This window comes from Schistocerca gregaria, chromosome 1 (assembly GCF_023897955.1).
Source record: "Schistocerca gregaria isolate iqSchGreg1 chromosome 1, iqSchGreg1.2, whole genome shotgun sequence".
NCBI classification, from domain to species: domain Eukaryota; kingdom Metazoa; phylum Arthropoda; class Insecta; order Orthoptera; family Acrididae; genus Schistocerca; species Schistocerca gregaria.
Genome location: NC_064920.1, coordinates 313304948 through 313331666, shown reverse-complemented (window position 1 = coordinate 313331666; position 26719 = coordinate 313304948). Strand labels below are relative to the sequence as shown.

The window sequence follows — 26719 nt, the reverse complement described above, 5'->3', positions numbered from 1 at the left end:
GTAAGTTACTTACAATAAAGTTTCCCTTGTTGCAGCCTTTGCCTCAGGTTCAGTGCAGGGAAAATAAGATCCTGTTGTTGTGAAACTGTGGATTATATGGAGAAAAGGAAATAGCTGCAGAGTGTATGTGACAGTACAAATTAGAATATTTGGATTGCCTGCATTAATATATAATATAAAATTCTGCAGTGGACCTGCAGATTCTACATGATGTTCCAAAATGATCTTAACCGTTTTGATGACATGTATTTCAGAAATTGGGAACAGTAGAAAAGGGCAGTTTGTGGCATAATGTTCAGTGCACCTAAAGTTTTAGCAGCTTTAACAGAGTTAAGTGTCTGTTCCACCCACAAGCAGGATGCTAAGCAATATTCCAGTTCGTCCCATGTCCTGTGTAGCATATCCTCATTAACATGAGCAACTGGTGCTCTTAATTGCACTCACAGTTCAAAAAAGTCTTCTGGGTTTGAGGCTGCACTGTCAACTATAAAATTATGACATTTTGGCAATTGTTGCAAGATGCCTTCCTCAGGGTGTACTGGTGAATGAGCACTAGTTTAGGTACTTATATACTATGTAGGAGTGCTGCCATTGTGTATGAGGGTGAGGAGGAAGGGAATTAGGTGTTCTTTTATTGGTCTTAGAATTAAGTGTTGTCATTGGTGGAAATAGGCATTTTCCAATGGAGTTTCCTTTATTGCTTGCCATTTGTGGAAACTGGTGAATAGGAAACTGAGTGGAGACTACAGCATAGCATTGTTTACTAATTGCCGAGTATCAACTAGGGCACGTCAGCATTCTGTGTACCCTCTGACGCTGTGGCCTAACACATGCCTGCTGCTTTGTGAGAGCCGTCCTTCTGCAAATCTATCACTGCTGGCAGCTGAGATGCTGATAGTTGGTACCTGTCTTCTCTGTTGTTGGGTCTCTTGGGTATTTCTATAGCCTCTCATCTTCCTCCTCAAACTAAATGGCTGTTTTGCCAGTATACGGGCCTGTCAAAATTCGATCTTCATCCTGCATTGTCCCTGGTGTTTTGCCACTGCTGACTTGTTGTATTGTTTCAGATGGATATATCTCTCATGTTCAGATAACCTTGTGCTTATTGGACACCCAGTCTCACCTACATACACCAGTCCACACTCACACCCGATTTCATAAACTCCATTGGCATGAAACTTGTCAATTGTATCTTTTGTTGAACCCAGAACGTCTTTTATTTTGTTGTTGCTATGAAAAATTGGCTGATTACCTGCCTGATAGAGAATTTTGCCCAGATGTTCAGTAACCCCCTTGTACGTATGGTAGCAGGACAATGTTGCCCTCCTCCTTTGACACCATAGTTTTATGTATCATCCTCATGTCATAGCCATGGGCTCTAAAAATGAGCTTGAGGTTCTGTAGTTCAGCTTTAAGATTGTGTACATCACTGATCCTGTGGGCTCTATTAGTTACGGTTTATGGGGCTGATTTCTTTTGCGTAGGATGGTGCTGGGAGGATGCATGCAGGTACCTGTTCGTGTTAGTGGGCTTTCTAAAAACTCTGTGCCCAAACTTCCCATCAGGCTTATGGTAAACTTCCACATCAAGAAAAGGCAATACCCCATTCTTTCCTATCTCCATGGTAAAATAAATTTTGCTGTGCTACTGATTGAGATCTTGGTGGACGTTCTGAAGCTCTTCTTCACCATGTGGCCAGATGACGAACATGTTATCAACATATTGCAGCCAGCAGTTTGGGAGTATAGGTGTGGACTGGAGTGTTGTTTCTTCGAATGCTTGCATAAAAATGTCTGCTGCAACAGGTGATAGAGGAGAACCCATAGAAACACTGTCCGTCTGCTCATAGAAATACCCTTTCCACCTGAAATAGGTGGTTGTCAAACAGTGGCACACTAGCTAGCAGATATCAGGTGCCATGCATTCCTCTAAGATGTTCATGGTGTCCATCACGGGTACTTTTATGTATAAAGACTTCACGTCAAAGCTGACCATCAGTTCTGTACTCGAGACACACTTTTCTTTCAAAAGAGCTACAAAGTGGGTGGAGTCCTTGATGTATAAATCTGTGTGGCTCACTAGATTTCTAAACTTCAGAGTTAATTTTTCCACTAGTTTGTACGTTGGTGAGTTAATACTACTCACTGTTGGCTGTAAAGCAAAGCCTTCTTTGTGGACCTTTGGTACACCATATATTGTAGGTGCCTGTGGCACTTGTAGAATGAGCCTTCAGGCCATGTCAAAATTCATCCTAGTTTGCTTCAGTAGTGCTTGCATCAGTTTCATTATCTTGGCCGTCGGATAATGAGTTTATAGAAAGTCCACCAACATGTACAAGTACCTGCATGCATCCTCCCACTACCATCCTACGCAAAAGAAATTGGCCGTGCAAACTTTAACTAAGAGAGCCTACAGGATCAATGATGAACACAATCTTAAAGCTGAACTACAGAACCTCAGGTCCATTTTTGGAGCCAATGGCTATAACATGAGGATGATACTAAAACTATGATGCCAAAGGAGGAGGGCAATAGGGAAATGCAGAATGAAGCACAGAACACCGTCCTGCTATTGTAAGTACAAGGGGTTACTGAATATCTGGGCAGAATTCTCTATCAGGCAAGTATTAAGCCGGATTTTTGTAGCAACAACAAAATGAAAGATGTTCTGAGTTCGACAAACGATACAACTGACAAGCTTCATACTGCCGGAGTTTATGAAATTTTGTGCAAATGTGGACTGCTGTATGTAGGTGAGACTGGGCATCCAATAAGCACAAGGTTATCTGAACATGAGAGATATATCTGTCTGAAACAATACAACAAGTAAGCAGTGCTAGAACACCAGGAACAGTACAGGATGAAGATTGAATTTTGACTGGCCCATGTACTGGTGAAACAGCTGTTTAGTTTGAGTAGGAAGATTAGAGAGGCTATAGATATAGCCAAGTGATAAGTGATCAACAACATGAATAGAGAAGACGGGTACTGACTATCAGCATCTTTACTGCCAGCAGTGACAGTTTTGTGAAAGGACAGCTCTTGCAAAGCAGCAGGCATGCACTAGGCAACAACAGTGGAGGGTACACAGAGAGCTGACATGCCCTAGTCAATACTCAGCAGTTAGTAAACAATGCTACACTGCAGTCACCACTCATTTTCCTATTTGTCGATTTCCAACAATGGCAAACAATGAAGGAAACTCCAACGGAAAACGCCTATTCCCACCAATGACAACACTCAATGCAAAGACCAATAAAAGAACACCTAATTCCCTTCCTCCTCACCCTCATATCCAATGACTGCACTCATCCATAGTATATAAGTAACCAAACAAATGCTCATTCAGCAGTTAGCAGTACACCCTGAGGAAGGTGTCTTGCAACAGTTGCCAAAACGTCAGAATTTTATAGTTGACAATGAGGCTGCAAACCCAGAAGAATTTTATTGATTTTGGCAACAACCAAAGTCTATGTTTACATGCACTCACAGTTATACATCTACATCATACTCCACAACTTACCTAACAGTGTGTGGTGAAGTGTAATTCTGGTATCACTAACTGATCTCCCCTTCTCTCATGTTGCACTCATGAATGGTGTCTGGGAAAAATGATTGTTGGTAAGCATGTGTATCAGCTCTAATTACTTGAATTTTCTCATTGTTGTCATTTCGCAAGATGTATGTGAGAGAAAGTATTACATTATCCAACTCTTACATGAAAGCATTTTCTCAAAATATCAATAGTACACCTCACTGTAATGCACAATGCCTCTCTTGCAATTTGCCTGCCACTGAAGTTTGCTGAGCATCTCTGTAATGCTGTCTCACTGATGACTAAATGATCCTCTGATGGAAAGTGCCACTTTTTTGGTTTTCTCTATCTCTTTTGTCAATTCTACCTGATAAGGATCTGAGATGGGTGAACAATACTCAAGATTCGGTTGAGCAAGTGCCTTGTACGCCACTTCCTTTGCAGGTGAGTTACAGAGTTACATTTCTTTATGATTCTTCCCATGAATCTCAGTCTGGCATCTGATTTTCCTACTGTTTGCTTTATGTGGTCATTCCACTTAAGGTCACTCTGGATAGTTACTCTTAGATATTTTATGGTAGACACTGTTTCCTGCAATTTGTCATCAATAGCGTAATTGTGCAGTAGTTGATTTTTTTCCCATATATATGCCTAATATGTTACATTTATTTACCTTCAGGTCAACTACGAGAGCCTGCACCATTCATCAATCTTTAGTGGTTCAGTCTGCAAATCAATACTGTCGTCTGGCATTGCTACTTTCTTATAGACAACAGTACCATCTGCGAACAGTCTTAAAGAGCTTCTGACACTTTCTTCTAGATAATTTATATACATTTAAAACAGTAATGGCCCTATCACACTTCCTTGGGGTACTCTGTAAATTACATTTGCATCTCTCAATTTTGTTCCATTAATAGTGAAGTGTTGTCTTCTGACTGCAAGAAGTCTTGTACCCAGTTGTAGATATGGTCCAACACTCAGTAAACCCATTTTATTTCACTAAACAACAGTGTGAGACTGTGTCAAATGCCTTCCTGAAGTCAAGGAACATGACATCAACCTGAGCACCATTGTCTACAGTGCTGTGGATCTTAGGGAGGAAAATAGTGACCTAATTTTCACAAGATCACTGTTTGTGGAATCCATGTTGATCTTTATAGAGGAGATTTTTGTTCTCCAAAAAGTCATAATTCTTAAGCATAAAACATGTTCCCTAATTCTACAACAGATTGAAGTCAACAATACAGGCCTATAATTACGTGCATCTGCCCTATCACTCTTCTAGAAAATGAGAATGACTTGCACTTCTTTGCAGCTGCTACGTACCTTCCATTGCTCCTTCAATGTACAATAAACTACTGTTAGAAGTGAGCAAATTCTTTTATGTAGTCTTTGCAGAATGTTAGAGGTATCCCATCTTGTCCTGATGCCTTTACACTATTAAGCAACTATAGTAGCTTCTCTATTCCACAGTTGGCTATCTCAGTATCTGACATTTCAGTACTCATACATTGATTGAAAGGAAGGTCCATGTCATGACCTTCCATGTGATACAATTTTGGAAGACTGAATTCAGTGTTTTGTACTTCTCTCCATCATCTTCCGTTTCAGTACCAGTATAGTCACTGTGTGAATGAACAGAGGATTTTGAACTGCTTACTGCTTTTATGTAAGACCAAAACCTCTCAGCAACTTTACTAAGACAAAATTTTGCTTTCAAAGTCGCTGATTGCCTCTCTCACTACTCTCCTTGCACTTGTTTTCACTTTGTTTAGCTTTTGTTTGTCAGCTAGGTTTTGACTTCTCTTGAGTTTGTGAGGAAGCTCCCTCTATCTTTTTCTATTTATTTCTTTTTTTTTACATAGCAGTTTTATAACTTTGCTATTAAAACCATGGTGGATCTTCCCCATTCATTAAGACCTTGCTCAGAACATACTTGTGTAAGGTATAATGAACAATGATTTTGAATTTTTGCCTTTTATGCTCCAATTCTCCCTCTTCAGCACTGAATATTTGATGTTGACTACTCACTTTCCAATTTGTGTCCTGTCACTCTTGCCAAACAATAATATCTTCATACTTTTCTTAACATACCTTGCAAAATTTGTAGTCATAGTTGATATCACAAGCTTATGATCACTGATACCTTCCTGTACATTATCTGATTCGATAAGCTCAGGTCTGTTTGTTGCTAGGTTATCTGAGATGTTATCTTCATGAGGTGATTCTCTAATTATCTGCTCATAGTAATTTTCAGACAACACACTCACAGTTGCGTCACATGAATCTCTATCTCTGGCACCAGTTTTGATGGTGTGGTTCTCCATACCTGGCAAGTTGAAGTCATCCCCTATTACAGTGGCATGACCAGGAATGTTATTAATGATATTCTACAAGTTCTCTCTGAAGTCTCTACCACTACAGCTCTGGATTCAGGCAGTCTATAAAATCATTTGATTACCATTTTGACTGTTCATGGCAACACACCAGGGTCTAGTAGACAGCATCCTTCACAAAGCCTCAAAGAAAAAAATCTAATGGATTTATGTCTAGAGGCTTTGGGGTCCAGGAAATAGGTCCTCCTCTGCCAATCCAGAGTTCTGAAAAAGTTTCTCTCAAAGCCCTTCTACTGATTGAGGACCAGTGAAGAGGGGTATCATCCTGCTGCAGCATGATGTCATCAGGTTGCAGTTCTTCAGCATGTGGGAATGCAAGTAGTTCCAACATGTCCAGATAAACAGGCGGTGTTATTGATGCCTCTGCAAAGAGAAACAGTCTCATCATATGGTTATGAAGCAGATCATATCACATTTACCTGTGGACTGTCATGCACAATATGCACTATAAAGTGGGGGTTCTCAGAGCCCCAGATCCTTGCATTGTGTGTGTTTATCTTCCCTGCACTTGAAAACAAGCTTTGCCCATGAATATTATCTTTTTCAGATAGTCTGAATAATCGCTGATGCGATTCAAAATCTCATTTGCAAATGCTTTGAGCTTTGGCATGTCATGGAGTTGAAGTGCATGCATCAGCTTGTAGACATGAAGCTTCAGTCTCTTGTGTGCTATGGTTAGTGATAGCTGCAACTGATGACATGATTGGCAGCTTGATTTACTTGGGCTCTGAAATAATGCCTGTAGTACCAATTCCGTGTCTGCATCACTTGTGCTCAGACACTCAGAATCCATTCTCGTCATAACACTTCTGGACATTTTCAGATCTAATACTTGAGTTTTCTTTTCCTTGTATTTAATATTTGCCTCAACTCTAATAACATAACCTGTGCGTAACATTAATGCCAACACAAATTATTCCAGCTGACACTATACTGAAAGCTGCATCATAAAGAATGTAGATTAGCTCATGGTGCCACTGCAGTATGCCACAAGCTGCAGTGTCTATTTAGTTGTGTATGTGAATGTGGCTTACGTAAAATTGAAATTTAACTTCTAGTGGTATGCCATAAAGTGGCACCAGTACAGTGGCACAGTCAAAAACTAGGTGTTGACACATGCAACTGCAGTGGTACTGCAGCATCCCATGAGCAGTGGCTTCTCTCTCTCTCTCTCTCTCTCTCTCTCTCTCTCTCTCTCTCTCTCTCTCTTCCCTGTGTGTGTGTGTGTGGGGGGGGGGGGGGGGCAAGGGGCGGGGGGTGACGTGCAGATTCCATTGAACATATGCTTGTGACACCTCAAACAGCAAGTGTGGCATCTTGACATACCTGTGCTGCTTCAGGAAATTTGTAATTTAGTGATAATGAAAACATCACAGTGCCTCTTATGACTTGATCACTGCTAGCACTTAGGTTTCCCAAACAAGTCTAGTGAACATGATTTTGTTCACTGACAAAGTAGGGGAAATATACTTGCTCACCATGTCTCTAGCTCCCATATCCATATTAGTACCAGTTAGCTTACCGTAACATGGCAATTTCTGTGAAAGAAGTCTAGAATGGTCTCATACTCAAATCTATTCCAAAACGGAATATAGCACTATTCCCCCTGGAGTGTTCATGTGGGAATTGGTCAGGAAGGAACACTACAGATATCATGCAGTAATCTTTGTCTAATAACAAAGCAGTTTTCAGCCATGACTAAGGGAATGTGTTGATGGTTTCTATCCAGCCACAGTTATAACACACACTGTTTATAGATTGGGATATCTGACACTGTAGATTGGGATATCTGACACTGCTGGTAAACTCTGAAATCAGCCACATGCTTCAGAGGATGGTGTTTGATAACCCCAAAGACTGTAAACCACTTTTGTCAGTTCACCACAATGATATTGTGCCAGGCCAATGTTACATGTGAAACAGAGACTGGCCTATATTGCTTTGGTGGATATGCTGAACATTAACCTTCATTACTAAAACTGTTGCTCAGGACTCCCATTACGAGCCTTTGTAAATTAATTCATTGTCTGTTAAGCTAGGAAGCAATATATATGAAAAATATTAATATAATATATACTTTAAAAATAACAATATAAAGCCAGTGTGATAAAATTTGAATTTTTAGCACCTCAATCATTTTAAGTTAGTGTTTCCTAACATTATAGAGAGACAATATTATCAGTAGGTGAGAGAACTGTATTTTGGTATATTTTTCATCTTTTTCGCCTCTAGCCTGTAGTATAAGTTTAATATATAGGTACAACATGGTCATGCACCTAGGAAAAATATTTGATTGGAATTTAAACGCGCTGTACTCTACTATGCACAGTGATCAGTAAGTGAAATCAAATTAGGAAGAAGTATTATTGATTTCAAGACATAAAATTATTAAGGCATTAAAGAAACTTAATTCATTTGCAAGTATTATATGTTTGATGGTAAAAGACCTTCTCCTGTTTCAACATACAAGACAGGGATCACCAATGAAGTATGGCTTAACTGTCCACATGTTATTTAAATAGTTATAAGAATGTATAGGATCTTACTCAGCATAAAATTCTGCACCCAAAGAATTAACAATGTATTCCAGATAGCTTTAATATACAGCTATGGAAAACAAATCTCATCACCAAAAAATAATTAATGTAGAGTAATGAAATTTTGGGAATACATTTGTCTAGGTAACATATTTAAGAGATTAACTTTGCAAGATCACAAATTAATGTAAGTGCAAGAAAAGGCATTGCAAATGTGAAATGGTACATTAATAATCAAGCTAACCACCAGAATGTTGATGCAGGAATGCAAACATTCATGCACTGTGTTGTACATGTGCCAGATTGTGGGATGGTTTTCCATGGCTGTTGCACTTTCTCAGACAATACAGGGATGGTTAACAATGTTTGTAAATAATGCTGGAGTTATCCTTTGATAGTGTCTCATATGGGCCCAACTCGAGACAGAGATCAGGTGATGGAGCAGGCCAAGGGACAACATGTCGACACACTGTAGAGCATGTTGGGTTATAACAGTGGTGTGTGGGCAAGCATTATACAGTTGAAAAACAACCTCTGGAATGCCATTCATGAATAGCAGCACGACAGGTAAGATCACCAGACTGAGATACAAATTTCAGTCAGGGTGCATGGGATAACTGAGGGAGTGCTCCTGCTGTCATAAAAAACTGCACCCCTGACCATAAATCCAAGTGTAGGTCCAATGTATCTAGCAAGCAGACAGGTTGGTTGCACGCCCTCAACTAGCCATCACTGGCACTGAGGCAGAACCAGCTTTCATCAAAGAACACAACAGACCACCACCCTACCCTCCAATGAGCTCTCACTTTGCACCACTGAATTCACAAATGGCAGTGGTTATGGGTCAGTGGAATGCACATTACAGGATGTTTGGCTCTGAACTGTCCTTAAAGTAACTGATTTGTAACAGTTCATTGTGTCACTGAGGTGCCAACTGCTGCTCAAATTGCTGATGTATGTGCAGTATGATGTGCCAATCTTGAAGGTAACTAATGACTAAGACTGTTGCAGCATGTGTTCAAAACAAACTTGATTTGCATCCTCATAGTAGCACTATGAGTGGCACTCTTGTGCGAAATTTCAATAGTCATCTTTCAGATGTAGAAACACACTTACTAACTTTCATTTATGTTGCGCGACTCCTTCTTGTTGTTTTTTTTCCCATCATTGCATTATACATAACATAAATGTAAACAACTTGAAATATTTACAGATGCTGTGCAAAACATGACTTCATTTCTAACAAAAACAAAAACTGTAGAAAATGGCAGAAACTTGTTACAGTAAAAATGTCAAAAATCTGCCTCAGTTGCGAAATGTTACTGGTCTTTACCCAGGTTTCAGCTAGAGTAATCTAGCCTTCTTCAGAAGCATAAAATAAATTAATACCTGCCAGAATAAGACAAGGTCAAACATAACAACTAAAGTACCATGGTACCACGTCAAGCTACATTACTTAGCTGAGGAACAGCTCTGGCCCCACTTCATGGAAAGCGGTTGATTAACAGTGTATGCTACATTGGAACTGACTGTGGCACACAGATATGTAATGAGCAAGATGGTGGATCATGCACATGCGAACATGGAAAGCCAAAGGTGACTGCCATTGTAGATAGAATCCTGATGAACATTAACTCTAAACAAAGACCTTATTAGCTGATAAGAAATTTTCTTAGACTTTAACTTCGGCTTGTTACATTAAAAAACCACATATGATCACCGCTATATTGTATGGTTCTGCACGATCTCGTTAGGGCATCATTTGTGACTTTATGCACAGATACTCAACTTTGTGTTTAGGAAACCTGAAATAACTAAACCAAACATACACTAACTATAAATATAATATGTAAGACAGTCCACTATATGTAGACACAATGGTGATGTGGAACAAACTCATAATGGAAAAAGGTTAATTATTAGCTAGTAGTGGGTTCAAGACCCCTATACACTTAAATAAGCCAAGCTACCCTAATTGTCAAAATACACACTCTAGTGTATCAGATATTACCTACTTAGGATATTGCCTATTAGGCTTTTAACTATTTAAGATGAGGATTATTATGAGTGTGATGGAAATTCTCACATAGACTACCAAGAACTAAGGACACACCTTACTTTAAATATTAGGTCTTTAGTTCTTGGTAGTCTATGTGAGAATTTCCATCATGCTCGCAATAATCCTCATCCTAAATAGTTAATAGCCTAATAGGCACTATCCTAAAGAGGTAATATCTGAGACACTAGAGTGTGTATTTCGACAATTAGGGTGGCATAGTCTATTTAAGTTCATAGGGGGTCTTGAACCCACTATTAATTAATAATTAACCTTTGCTCCACGCATCCTTGTGTCTACATGTAGTGGATGGTCTTACATATTATATTTATAGTTAGTGTATGTTTGGATAAGTTATTTCAGGTTTCCTAAACAAAATGTTGACCATCTATGCATAAAGTCATAAATGATGCCCAAAGCTTTACACAGCCAATCAATCATAAATGCGTAGCAATTTAGTGGCACAACATAACAACATTAGTCAAATTTCGTGTTAACAAATTGATGCATTACTCCATGTATAATGGAAATTATTTTATTCCCACCTTCTCCTAATCCTGAGAAGTTCTCGTGTTATGGACATGTAACCTCGTTTATCCCCTCACGAGATCGTGCAGAACCATACAACATAGCGGTGATCATATGCGTTTTTTTTTTTTTTTAATGTAACAATCTGAACTTAAGGTCTAAGTAAATTTCTTATCAGCTAATAAGGTTTCGGTTTACATTTAATGATCATCAGGTTTCTATCTACTTAGTGCCTTGTTCTCTCACAAATCACAATTTAACATTATAGGTAATTTCCCAATACACAATATAAAGACAGCCAATGGCAGTCACCTTTGGCTTTCCATGTTCGCATGCGCATGATGCACCCTCTTGCTCATTACATATCTGTGTGCCACAGTCAGTTCCAATGTAGCATCCACTGCTAATCAACCGCTTTCCATGAAGTGGGGCCGGAGCTGTTCCTCAGCTAAGTAATGTAGCTTGACGTGGTACCATGGTACTTTAGTTTATTATGTTTGACCATGCCTTATTCTGGCATGTATTAATTTATTTTATGCTTCTAAAGAAGGCTACATTACTCTAGCTGAAACCTGGGTAAAGACCAGTAACATTTTGCAACTGAGGCAGATTTTTGACATTTTTACTGTAAGAAGTTTCTGCCATTTTCTACAGTTTTTGTTTTTGTTAGAAATGAGGTCATGTTTTGCACAGTCTGTAAATATTTCAAGTTGTTTACATTTATGTGATGTATAATGCAATGATGGAAAAAAACAACAAGAAGGAGTTGCACAACATAAATAAAAGTTAGTAAGTGTGTTTCTACATCTGAAAGATGACCATTGAAATTTACTTCTGAAGAAAGCTAGATTACTCTAGCTGAAACCTAGGTAAAGAACAGTAACATTTTGTAACTGAGGCGGAGTTTTGACATATTAATTTATCACAGTTGCTGACAGGGCTGCAACATGTTGTAAATTCTTAGACTTCTTACTGTGGTCACTATTGTGTTTCTATAATCAGTCACTAGACTGAAGGACCAACATCATGTATTCCTAAGTACACTGTCTTCTTTGATCACATAAGTGACACTAGAATATTTTTAGTTCATTTTACATGGAATAATATCATATCACAACTTTTATAATCAACAGTTACATAGTAAACATGTTTTGATAGGAAACATTCTAGTGCTACAAGAGCATCTATCTCTGATCACAAACATGTTCACCTGATTTTCTGTTGGCAATCTCTGCATGCCACAGCACATCAATGATGTTCTCGATGTCCTCAAGCAGGTCAATCCGGAAACCAGCATTACGCAGTTTCTGGCTCACCTTGAGCATGTCTTCAGGTGACAGCTGTCGCTCAGCGGTCAGCTGTTGTGCTCGCTCCAACCTCAATAGCTCAGACACACTCTTGGCGCCACGCATCGGCTGGCTCTTTCTACATCTCATATCCCGGCCACATACCTACCCATCACACATCCATATAATGCAGAGCTAAAATATTGTGGCTTAAAATTCAGAGTGTTACTTGTTTTCCAGACCAATGTTCATGATGCCAACTACACACACACACACACACACACACACACACAATACACTCATCTTCACTCAAGAGAGAGATACACTTAGCATACAACTTTCATCTCACTTCTTGATGGAAAGGTTCCGGTTCCACTGTTTGTGGAAGAAAGGGAACCTTTCCAATTAGGTGGCTGGAGCTACCCCTCAGGGTCTCTCAGCTACATCTACATCTACATGGACACTCTGAAAATCACATTTAAGTGCCTGGCAGAGGGTTCATGGAACAACCTTCACAATTCTCTATTATTCCAATCTCATATAGCATGCAGATAGAACAAACACCTATATCTTTCTGCACCAGCTCTGATTTCTCTTATTTTATTGTGGTGATCATTTCCCCCTATGTAGGTCGGTGTCAGCAAAATATTTTCGCATTCAAAAGAGAAAGTTGGTGATTGGAATTTCGTGAGAAGATTCTGTCGGAATGAAAAACATCTTTCTTTTAATGAAGTCCAGCCCAAATCCCGTATCATTTCAGTGACGCTCTCTCCCATATTTTGCAATAATACAAAACGAGCTGCCCTTCTTTGAACTTTTTCAATGTACTCCATCAGACATATTTGGTAAGGAACCCAAGCCAGGAAGCAGGATTCTAAAAGGGGATGGACAAGCATAGTGTAGGCAGTCTCCTTGGTAGATCTGTTACTTTTCTAAGTGTCCTGCTAATAGATCACAGCCTTTGGTTAGCCTCCCACTCAACATTTTCTCTGTGTTCCTTCCAATTTAAGTTGTTTGTAATTGTAATTACTAGGTATTTAGTTGAATTTATGGCCTTTAGATTTGACTGATTTATCATGTAACTGAAGTTTAACAAATTCCCTTTAGTACTCATATGGATGACCTCATACTTTTCATTATTTAGGGTCAACTGACAGTTTTCACACCATTAAGATATGTTTTCTAAATAATTTTGCAATTTGTTTTGATCTTCTGATGACTTTATTAATCGATAAGTAACAGAGTCATCTGCAAACAACCTAAGATGGCTGCTCAGATTGTCTCCCAAATCATTTATATAGATAAGGAACAGCAAAGGACCTATAACGCTACCTTGGGGAATGCCAGAAATCACTTCTGTTTTACTTGATGACTTTCAATCAATTACTATGAACTGTGACCTCTCTGACAGGAGATCACAAGTCCAGTCACATAACTGAGATGATATTCCATAAGCAGGCAATTTCTCAACAAGCTGCTTGTGTGCTACATTGTCAAAAGCCTTCCAGAAATCCAGACATATGGAATCAATCTGAAATCCCTTGTCAATAGCACTCAACACTTCATGCGAATAAAGAATTAGTTTTGTTTCACAAGAATGATGTTTTCTAAACCCATATGGACTGTGTGTCAATAAAAAGTTTTCTTATAGGTAATTCATGATTTTCAAATACAAGAAATGTTCAAAAATCCAGCTGCATATTGATGTTAATGATATGGGCCTGTAATTAAATGGATTATTCCTACTACCTTTCTTGAATATCAGCATACTCTGAAAGGAACGTAATTGGTATACAATCTGGACCAAAAGACTTGCTTTTATTAAGTGATTTAAGTTGCTTCACTAGCCTGAGGATATTTACTTCTATGTTACTCTTGTTGGCAGCTGCACTCGATTAAAATTCTGGAATATTTGCTTTGCCTTCTTTTGTGAAGGCATTTCAGAAGAAGGCGCTGTCTTCGGTAGAATCTCCACTGCTATCGTGCAGAGAAGGCATTGATTGTTTCTTGCTACTCACATACTTCACATATGACCAGAATTTCTTTGGATTTTCTGCCAGGTTTCGAGATAAAGTATCATTGTGGAACCTGTTATAAGCATTTCACATTGAAGTCTGCACTAAATTTCGATCTTCTGTAAAAGATTGCTAATCTTGGGGATTTTGTGTCTGTTTAAATTTGGCATGATTGTTTTGTTGTTTCTGCAACATTGCTCTGTCCTGTTTTGTGTACCAAGGAGGATCACCTCTGTAGTTTGTTAATTTATTTGGTATAAATCTCTCAATTGCTGCCTATTCTATTTCTTTGAATTCAAGCCTCATCTGGTCTAAACTTCTGTTATTAATTTGGAAGGAGTGGAGATTGTCTCTCAGGAATGTGTCAAGTGAATTTTTATCTGCTTTTTTGAATAGGTATATTTTTTGTTTATTTTTGGAGGATTTGGGGGTTACAGTATTCAGTCTCACTATGACAATCCTGTGTTCATTAATCCCTGTAACCATTTTGAAGCTCATTATTAACTGTGTCATACAACTTTACTTTTACACTGAGGTGACAGAAGTGATGGGATACTTCTTAATATTGTGCCAGATCTCCTTCTATCCAGCATAGTGCAGCAACTCAATGTGGCATGAAATGAACAAGCCTTGGAAGTCCCCTACAGAAATATTGATTCACACTACCTATAAAGCTGTCCATAATTGTGGAAGTGTTGCCAGTTGAGGATTTTGTTGACTAATTGACCTCTCAATTATGTTCCATAAATATTCGATGAGATTCATGTTGCACAATCTGCGTGGCCAAATGATTCGCTCAAATTATCCAGAATGTTCTTCAAACCAGTCACGAACAACTGTGGCCCAATGACATCGTTGATTGTCATCCATAAAAATTACATTGTTGTTTGAGAACATGAAGTGTAGGAATGGCTGCAAATGGTCTCCAGGTAGTCAAACATAACAACTTCCAGTCAGTGATTAGCTCAGTTGGACCAGAAAGACATAGTCCATCCCATACAAACATAGGCCACACCATTATGGAGCCATCACCAGCTTACACAGTGCATTATTGATAGCTTGGATACATGGCTTTGTTGGATCTGCACTGCACTCGAACCCTACCATTAGCTCCTACCAACTGAAATTAAGACTCATCTGACCATGCCATGGTTTTCCAGTCATCTTGGTTCCAAACGGTATGGTCACAAGACCAGGAGAGGTGCTGCACGTGGTGTCACACTATTAGCAAAGGCACTTGGATTGATCATCTGCAGCCATAGTCAATTACTGCCAAATTTCACCACACTGGCCTAGCAGATATATTCAGCATATGTTCCACATTGATTTTTGTGGTTATTTCATACTGTATTGCTTGTCTGTCAGCACTAACAACTCTGTGCAAACACCACTGCTCTCTATCATTAAGCGAAGGCAATGGGCACTGCATTTGTCCGTGATGAGAGGCAATGCCTGACATTTGGTATTCTCAGCACACTCTTGACACTGTAGTAAAACTGAAGTGATATCAGGTGTTCCCCAGGAAAGCATCCTGGGACCTCTGCTGTTCCTGATCTATATAAATGACCTGGGTGACAATCTGAGCAGTTCTCTTACATTGTTCGCAGATGATGCTGTAATTTACAGTCTAGTAAGGTCATCCGAAGACCAGAATCAGTTGCAAAGCGATTTAGAAAAGATTGCTGTATGGTGTGTCAGTTGGCAGTTGACACTAAATAACGAAAAGGGTGAGATGATCCACATGAGTTCCAAAAGTAATCCGTTGGAATTCGATTACTCGATAAATAGTACAGTTCTCAAGGCTGTCAATTCAACTAAGTACCTGGGTGTTAAAATTACGAACAACTTCAGTTGGAAGGACCACATAGATAATATTGTTGGGAAGGGGAGCCAAAGGTTGCGTTTCATTGGCAGGACACTTAGAAGATGCAACAAGTCCACTAAAGAGACAGCTTACACTACACTCGTTCGTCCTCTGTTAGAATATTGCTGCGCGGTGTGGGATCCTTACCAGGTGGGATTGGCGGAGGACATCGAAAGGGTGCAAAAAAGGGCAGCTCGTTTTGTATTATCACGTTATAGGGGAGAGAGTGTGGCAGATATGATACACGAGTTGGGATGGAAGTCATTACAGCATAGATGTTTTTCATCGCGGCGAGACCTTTTTACAAAATTTCAGTCACCAACTTTCTCTTCCGAATGCGAAAATATTTTGTTGAGCTCAACCTACATAGGTAGGAATGATCATCAAAATAAAATAAGAGAAATCAGAGCTCAAACAGAAAGGTTTAGGTGTTCGTTTTTCCCGCTCTCTGTTCGGGAGTGGAATAGTAGAGAGATAGTATGATTGTGGTTCGATGAACCCTCTGCCAAGCACTTAAATGTGAATTGCAGAGTAGTCATGTAGATGTAGATGTAGATCTTGTAATATTGAACTCCATGATGTTTTCAAAACGGAATGCCCCATGCGTCTAACTCCAACCACCATTCCACAACCAAAATCTGTTAATTCTCATTGTGTCACCATAATTACATCATAAACGTTTTCACATGAATCACCTGAGTACAAATGACAGCTCTGCTATGTACTGGCCTTTTATACCTTGCATATGCAATGCTACCACCAGTTGTGTATGTGGATATCACTATCCCTTGATTTTTGTCATCTAAGTGTACTTTACTCTGGCAATTGGAGCCTCACAACAGAAACAGTGCCAGACATGTAGTTTCTTCTAACATCAAAAAGATATGATGTATCTCAGGTGTTCACTTATCTCTAGGTCAAAACAGTATAAGGAAGTACTTTTGTATTAAAACTTTGTGTCCAGCACATCTATCCATCCACTGAGTGGTGTGCCATTTACACTACCTAAAAGAAAAGTGTTTTCTCCCAATCAAGTAGGTTTGCTTCTTGGGCCTTTACAAAGCAATCTCTAAACATGTGCGTTATCTCTGTGTGTGTTTGCCCTGTCAGTGGATGTTAGTGCACTCATACACATGCCACTGATAGCTCCTCAACACTTTGTCAGTTCACATCAGGGGACACCCTGTAGTTACCAGAGACACAGCCATGAAAGACAATTTGCATCTCTCTACAGCTACATCTACATACATTCTTTGCAAGCCACTATAAATAGAGTGCGTGCAAAACAATTGTCTGTGTGCCTCTGTATGAGCCACAATTTCTCTTAACTTGTCTCCATGGACCTTATATGAAATGTACAGTAGAAATGTTCTGCAGTCAGTTGACAATGTTTGTACTCTAAATTTTCTCAATACTGTTTCACAAAACAAACATCTTCTTCCCTCTGGGGATTCCCAATTGATTTCATGAAGGATCTTCAACACTCAAGTGTCGCTTGTACCTATAGGGTGTTTCAAAAATGACCGGTATATTTGAAACGGCAATAAAAACTAAACGAGCAGCGATAGAAATACACCGTTTGTTGCAATATGTTTGGGACAACAGTACATTTTCAGGCGGACAAACTTTCGAAATTACAGTAGTTACAATTTTCAACAACAGATGGCACTGCAAGTGATGTGAAAGATATAGAAGATAACGCAGTCTGTGGGTGCGCCATTCTGTACGTCGTCTTTCTGCTGTAAGCTTGTGCTGTTCACAATGTGCAAGTGTGCTGTTGACAACATGGTTCATTCCTTAGAACAGAGTATTTTTCTGGTGTTGGAATTCGACCGCTTAGAACAGAGTGTTGTTGCAACAAGACGAAGTTTTCAACGGAGGTTTCATGTAACCAAAGGATCGAAAAGCGATACAATAAAGGATCTGTTTGAAAAATTTCAACGGACTGGGAACGTGACGGATGAACATGCTGGAAAGGTAGGGCGACTGCATACAGCAACCACAGAGGGCAACGCGCAGCTAGTGCAGCAGGTGATCCAACAGCGGCCTCGGGTTTCCGTTCGCCGTGTTGCAGCTGCGGTCCAAATGACGCCAACGTCCACATATTGTCTCATGCACCAGAGTTTACACCTCTATCCATAAAAAATTCAAACGCGGCAACCCCTCAGCGCCGCTACCATTGCTGCACGAGAGACATTTGCTAACGATATAGTGCACAGGATTGATGACGGCGATATGCATGTGGGCAGCATTTGGTTTACTGACGAAGCTTATTTTTACCTGGACGGCTTCGTCAATAAACAGAACTGGTGCATATGGGGAACCAAAAAGCCCCATGTTGCAGTCCCATCGTCCCTGCATCCTCAAAAAGTACTGGTCTGGGCCGCCATTTCTTCCAAAGGAATCATTGGCCCATTTTTCAGATCCGAAACGATTACTGCATCACGCTATCTGGACATTCTTCATGAATTTGTGGCGGTACAAACTGCCTTAGACGACACTGCGAACACCTTGTGGTTTATGCAAGATGGTGCCCGGCCACATCGCACGGCCGACGTCTTTAATTTCCTGAATGAATATTTCGATGATCGTGTGATTGCTTTGGGCTATCTAAAACATACAGGAGGCGGCGTGGATTGGCCTCCCTATTCGCCAGACATGAACCCCTGTGACTTCTTTCTGTGGGGACGCTTGAAAGACCAGGTGTACCGCCAGAATCCAGAAACAATTGAACAGCTGAAGCAGTACATCTCATCTGCATGTGAAGCCATTCCGCCAGACACGTTGTCAAAGGTTTTGGGTAATTTCATTCAGAGACTACGCCATATTATTGCTACGCATAGTGGATTTGTGGAAAATATCGTACTATAGAGTTTCCCAGACCGCAGCGCCATCTGTTGTTGACAATTGTAACTACTGTAATTTCGAAAGTTTGTCTGCCTTTAAATGTACTATTGTCCCAAGCATATTGCAACAAACGGTGTATTTCTATCGCTGCTCGTTTAGTTTGTATTGCCGTTTCAAATATACCGGTCATTTTTGAAACACCCTGTACCTGTAATAAATCTTGCAACCCCCTCCTGCTTCTTCCTGTATTAATTCAACTATCAATTATTAATTACATTTCTGTGGCTGGACTCCATTCCTACCACAACCTCATAATTTTAATCTAAGATTTGAGGGAAAATGGTTTATGACATCTCTCAAAAACTGGTAAACTTGTATTGCCACTTTAGCTGTTATATTTATCTGGCAGAGACAGCAAATCAGATATGCATTTGCCTAGAGACATCTGAGAAACTGTCTATAAAACACTCTGTCATGGGGGCCCTGGGGTAAGCACGTAGAATGGGGCCGCTCCCCCTCCCTGCAACCTACCACCACTTTAATATGTCAACCCCCTACTCTCTCTCTCTCTCTCTCTCTCTCTCTCTCTCTCTTTCTCCACCCTGGACACTTTTCTTCTACTTGAGTGGAAGGTAAAATAATTAATAAAATCTTGGTCAGTTTTATTTTTAAAACTTCAGTTATGTGATTTAGAATCAACAATTATTTTTATGTGATCCATCTTTACATGAAAAAGAAATTCATCACTGCATCATTACACATAGCAAATACTGCACACTACCCAAGGCACATTTTAATTAAATGTAAATCCAAACATCTTCTTATGATAATCTATATGTAACTAGTTAGATATTATCTTACATTCAGAATAAAAACATTGCAAATAAGTTACCTACAACAAATAATAATCACATAAAAAGTGAAATACCACCTAATATATTATTTGAAGACAAAACAAGGATGGAAAGATAATTTCAAAGTAGTACGTAAGTGCTATAGCAAGAACAAATGCAATTTATGGAACATAGTACTTTATAAACACCGAAGATACAATGAATAACTGATTGAACAACAGTAATACAGGTTACAGAATAGGCTGAGCACTCGTTTGTGATCACTTAAATAATACTGTTTCTTTGACGGCTCACCAGAGTGTGCCAGGGGACTGACCTAGGTGGCCTCTATAAGCAGGCCTGTGCACTGCATGGATGCATGATCTCTGAAAATGTGCACATTATGAGTGAAGGTACATAAATAAGTATGAACATTCATGTAAAAATGTAAACTGCTAATGAATATAATAGAGGGAAACATACCACGCGGGAAAAATATATCTAAAAACAAAGATGATGTGACTTACCAAACGAAAGCGCTGGCAGGTTGATAGATACACAAACAAACACAAATATACACACAAAATTCAAGCTTTCGCAATCAATGGTTGCTTCATCAGGAAAGAGGGAAGGAGAGGGAAAGACGATAGGATGTGGGTTTTAAGGGAGAGGGTAAGGAGTCATTCCAATCCCAGGAGCGGAAAGACTTACCTTAGGGGGAAAAAAGGACAGGTATACACTCGCACACACACACATATCCATCTGCACATACACAGTCACAAGCAGACATGTATATTTGTTTTGTTTGTGTATCTATCAACCTGCCAGCACTTTCGTTTGGTAAGTCACATCATCTTTGTTTTTAGATATATAAACTGCTAATGAAATATATGTGCTTAGTGACCTGAATTTGCTTCTTACTTAAATGTGATTTTCCTGATTTGTTGTATGTGCAGGTCTACTGGTCTAGAAGAAAAGTTATATTTCATTCTCTTTCATTTTCTATGTATATTTCTATACATTCATCTATATTGTGTGAATCATTTTAAAGTGAATTGCAGAGGATTCTTTTTATCAAACCAGACATTGAAGTCAGTTCCTGTTCCATGTGCAGATGGAATTTGTAAGTATGTCTGACTGTATGCCTCTGTGTGAGCTGTCCATTGCCCAATTTTGTTTGCATGATCCCTACAGATGGATGCTGTAATGGAACTGCTCAGCACACCTAGTTTTTCATGATGTATTGTAGATTATAAAATATGAGATGGTAAACTATTTACCTTCTTGATGGGTCATTAATTTAACATTTATTGCTCCCTTCAATCATTGTTTTATTAATGAAATGTTAAATATATTTGTATGTTTTTGAAATAATTTCAGTCATTTTGATCTATACATACACATTTGTAACATGAAAGTTTGATGTATTTGAATATCTCAGAAATGCGACTTTGTTGTATAGCTACACTTGTTGATTTATATATGTAACAAGCAGTCATGATTCTGGGTGTAACTGAGTTGTGAGTTTAGTATTAGTTGTGTGATGGCATCATTGGTTGGATTCTGGATCTGGTTTTGTGAGTTAAGATGAAATGAGAAGGGTACAAACATGTTGAGCTATATAGAATATTAGTTGTTCTAAATATTTTCTTCAAATTATGCAAAGTGTTTTGAGTACTATGAAGTGAATGAATTGACACACATTAAAACATTGAAGTGAAATCTCCATTCCTGCTTCATTATTACATTTTTCCGTATATATATGAAAGCAACAACCCAACCCTGCATTAGGAAGTGAGATCATCGAACCAAACAACCTGCCAAAGAAGAATTTGATGTTAATGAGAATGTAAGTAACTTATGGTTTTTAACAATTACTTGCTCATTTTATAGTTATTACACAGAATGGATACATTGTTCATAAATGCATCACTTTGCAACTGTTTGTTGGTTATATAACAATAGAAACCAAAAGAGTGAGAAGGCTAGATTAAAATACAGAGTTGGCTGAGGAACAGAAGAATATTATTAGTCTGTGTGCTGAAAGAGGGGTCTTGGAATTTTCTAAGCATGTTTTTGCTAGAAATATGGCATCTTGCTTCAACTTCTGTCAGTTAATGATTTTCACAAATTCTGTTACATTCACACACCAATTGAACAATCCTGTGACCATACAGACTGCCTTCCTCCTGTTGACAGTACTCCTAAAACAGATAACTTTCCTCACTCAGTGTATAATGAACATACTTTTTAAATATTTTTAGCTGGAGAAAAATGCATAGTTTTTGCAGTAGCTACATGTTCTACTGGATACATCAGCAAGGTTGTGTGAATAAGTCTTGTATACTGAATAGTTTAGTGATGTTCTTGCCAACATCACTGCACCGGACATGTCTGAAACTAACTTCATTACTTAAAATGAGACATTTAGTTGCAAATAAATTTTGTCAATCAATGAATAAATAAAGTGTAATTATAAGTTTAATTAAGGGCTATATCAGCCTTTTTAGTTGTTGTCATTCATTTGTTAAAGGATTTACTCTCTATCTTCTGCATTCACAGATGTTGAAATTTTCATCAAACAGTTTGATGAATGATCCTTTCTGATAGGACTGCTCCTAAAAGGTCATATATTGCTCCAGTATCCATACTCTCAGCATGGCAATCCACAGAAATTGTTTCCAAGAGGGGGAAAAATTCTGAAATTGACATTTTTGATGTACAGTATCTGATTTTGTGAGTTGAAAAATGAGTTGCATTCCAAGAACTAAATTTAAGAAGTAGTACACAATATTTAATGTAGACTGACAGTAATCCAACTACTATATTTTAGATAAGTTAGTTTGATATCCAAATGGCAAACAAATAAGCAAAGTACATCTTTTCTTGTGATTAATATGAATGTTAATTCCTAATTTTTGATTCAATGATTAGCAATTTCATTCTCCTATGATTAATCACAGAGTGTCTAACAGTTTATGAAATAAAGATGGGGAACATTTATAGCAAAATTCATACAGAATTCTCATAATGAGATACGAAATGCAAATTAAAAATCTGCAGCAGAAAAAGTTTGAAATACTGGGAACATCCTATTTGGTATCAACAAAAATAATCAACACGAATACTCCTTTAAGTGAAGGAAATGGCTGCAAACTTTGGGGAAAAAAGTAGGTTATTAAATTAGATGTTGTCTACAACACTTCCTTTGTGTAGATAGAACATCTGATCATATTAATGAATTTATTTTATCACTTTCATGCTACATGTCCTATGGGATGCATCAGCAATGTTTTAATGTTTATTAGAGAAATTAAAACTGAACAAACCATGTTTTGAAAACTAGACAGTTTTGGATTGGTAACATGATGTCTGGGTTACATGGGTCTGTAACCAACTGGATGGACATGACAAATCTTTTAAAACAACACTCAAATTGGCCAACAGAATGTACTAATAGACTAGAACAGGACAAAGTCAATTCTCATCTCTCCAATTTGTCATGTTACTGTGCAGGCATACCAACAGGACTGCCAACTTCATAGCTGTATAACATCATGTGGTGCCTTGTTATATCCCATAAGTTGAGAAGGTTCTAGTTCCTGGAGAGTACTTTGAAATTTTACACTTTTTTCTTTTAACGTCTAGTGCATAAAATGGGATTTTCTGTTTGTACTTTGGACTAACAGATTAAGTACAGACAGTTTTGATCTTCAGAGCAATTACAGTAGACTCTGCTGTATACCTCTGAATGTAGAATTTGCAAGCTATCATGACCCCTTTTTCTCCACGGAGAAACTGTGAACTACTACTGAAGTTCTGTTGTGTGGGAGTGAGAGGGGCATTCCTGAGGATGTTGGGGATAGATAACAGGAATGTATACTGGTGCTAAGCTCATGTTTTACTGGAATCTGTGCTTCAGGGTATTAGATTAATCCTTTTCTGCAACTTGTAAATGGGTGTATGATGGAAAGAAAGAGGAAAGATTGATGACACTATTTAACCACTATTCTGTAAAGGTCTGCATCCATCAAGACTGCAGTATAGTGTGAAATTTGCCACTGTACCATGGAATCACCATAATTTCTCATGAATGGAGTGAAAAACCAAAAAATTCCAAGACAGGTAGCCATTGCTAAAATCACAGCATTTCCTGTCAGCATGTTAAATCTGCTGTATAGCAGAGTCACAGACAAGGATTGCTAGAATTTCTTGGGAATTCTGTAGTGAATAAAAAGTCTGTACCCCAGATTCCAGGAGGGTGCAAGTGCCCCCTCTTAGCCCCTCCCCTTGCAGGCATCTATGACTCGCATATCTAAGGGCTTCTGTAATATATTGATTCTTTTTCATACTTAACAATAAATAGCAAAGCTGTGGACCTATTGCTACACTTCGTAGATGACTCGCAAGTATTCCATTGTAAATTAGGTGGCCTTTAGAATTGTATTGGAAGTGATTGTGAAAAAAGTTCTTAAATCCTACCATGGTAGCACAGGCCAAAACATTTTTTTGTTTTTCTTTTTGGCACACACAGATGTAGCAAGTGTATATGCTACTCACGATGAAAGCCTCACCATTTGCTCATGTCTAGGTCTTTCAGTTCTACCGATTCAGTTAACTGATGCCTGAGTCTTACTGTGTATTTATCTTTGACCTAGGGAAATGAGGTAAATGGTTTGCATCTATTTACCTCTGAAGGATTTACAGCACCATCCTTGATAATTTGAATACAGCAAGAGAATTTACTTCACAGATTGACTTACTAATTTTTCTTTTCCTTTTAATTTTTCCTTTCCTTTCTTCATCTTCTTTGTCCATGCTGACCCCGGTGCCTTGTCCCAGGTGGCATAGCCTTATTACATCCTGCTATTATCACTGAATAATTTTCTTAATAATGCAGCAATTATTATCTGCACATCCTCTAAGAGTAAATGAATTGTGATGCACTGCATTTATGAACAATAGAAGCAGTCCCTGCAGCACAAGTCACTAAAATTGGAAGTGTGTCTGGCACTTGACGTCCCTCACTTGCTTATTTTACCCGTCATGTTGGATTCATCGTATTTCAGTTGTTTCTATATCATAACTTGTGTGTTATCACTGTATGTTATTTTAAGGCAAAGGTGCAATGAAGGTGTACACCTCTAGGTGTGGTTTGTTATAATTAAATGTCAGTTAATGACACATCACCTATAAAAAAAGCTAAGAAAATTTAACATTAACAGTTTTAAAGTAGTATGTGACAAATACTATCTGTGGTTTTGTGGTTAAGGGTGTGGTACTGTAGAGGGGAACAAAACAGGTTTCAAATCATGTTCATACCAATAATTTTTTTCATCGTCACATTTGTAACCTGGGAGTTTCTTATTCATGTAACCGAAGTATGTTCTGAAATATTGGGTATTATTTTTACAATGAGGGTACTCTCTCAGTATTGAGTTCCTTCCATTTTGTGACTTCTTTCTAAAAAAGATGAAATTGCTGCAAGTGACAGAACCAGCAGTGACATTTATATTCCTTTTTGTCACAAACAACTTCAGAGGGTGTGGTTGGGCAGGGATCTAAGGGTACAGCTTAAATTGTTCCAAGTAAAATGAGCAGTATATATGTTCCTGCTTATCACAAATATTTGGATGTTTATTTTCAGACATGTCACAATTTCTAATTGTGTAGTTAGGCAGGAAGCTAAGAGTGCAGCTTAAATTACTGCAGGTAGAATGAGGGTCAATCAAGTCTATAGTCTCACTTTTCATCAATATTTGCTGTTTATTTGGAATATGTTGCAATTTTGGAGAGTGTGTTTAGGCAGGAACCTAAGAGCACAACTTAATTGTTGTGAATGAAATTAGCAGCAATCATATTTATAGTCTTACTTGTCATAAATATTTTGGTGTGATAAAATCCTTCACAAAGCTTTTGTAAATTTGTTGGTCAAGAAGAAGGTTGCACCACACAAATGAGGGATGTCACATGGTCACTTTCTGACTTCAGCCAAATTGGGGATTCCTGGATTTTGAACTGGTTGCCCCAGCACAGTAATACCACTGCTTTCAAGCTGGCTGCTATATCAGATCACTGGCTGTCATCTGGCATGCAACTTTAATCTGACTGATGTCTCAGCTTTCTCTCTCGCAAGCTAACACTGTACTTGTTCAGGAAAAAGTATGCACATAGTCCAGTGAATGAAGTAAAAAATATGGAAATAATAATTCATGTTGTCACAGGTTTTTGTACAGTAGTGGGAGGGGCTGCCATGAAGAAATACTAAAAATCTCAACCAGTGGAGAGTAAGTATGGAAGTGAGTAACATTTAAAGGTCACTTTTTTGTGTTTGTCTTGAATAACTGAAAAATCATGGCATCTAGTAAAAGTGTGTCCCAATACAAAATTAGATTACATTATATTGCTACAGAAAAGATCCTATTCATTTTTCCATTGACTAATGCAATGTGTGATGCAGTAGGTTGAAAACAGCATTTTCAGAGTACAAAATTTAATGTTAATTGAACTCAGAAATAACAGAAAAATCTACAATACTTTTAAAAAAATCTACTTTGCTTAGAAATATCTTATCCTGAATGTTTACAGTTCAAAAATCTGCAACTGGTTCATCATAATTGCCAACGTTATCTAGCAGATTGAGTAATGGTGCACCATTTGTACACATATCACGACATGAGACCCACAGTACTTTTGGCATCCCCATTGTCTCCCACACCCAGTAGAACTTTGGCAAAATATGTTGAAGGGGCGATTGCTAGTCCTCCTTTTAGTTTCATAATCCTTGGTCATGGATAGGAGGTTGTTAATGTATTTCTGT

General features: G+C 38.5%; 1 protein-coding gene across 2 annotated transcripts in view; it reads right to left on the bottom strand.

Moving 5' to 3' along the window:
• LOC126354635 (uncharacterized) overlaps nt 1–26719 on the bottom strand; it is a 146345-nt gene that overhangs the window by 43289 nt on the left and 76337 nt on the right. Inside the window, exon 6 of one of the 2 annotated variants that reach the window (XM_050004836.1) lies at nt 12265–12505. In XM_050004836.1, coding sequence (XP_049860793.1) covers nt 12265–12505 — 241 coding nt within the window. The remainder of the gene's footprint in view (nt 1–12264; nt 12506–26719) is intronic. The other variant, XM_050005625.1, reaches the window with a different exon arrangement.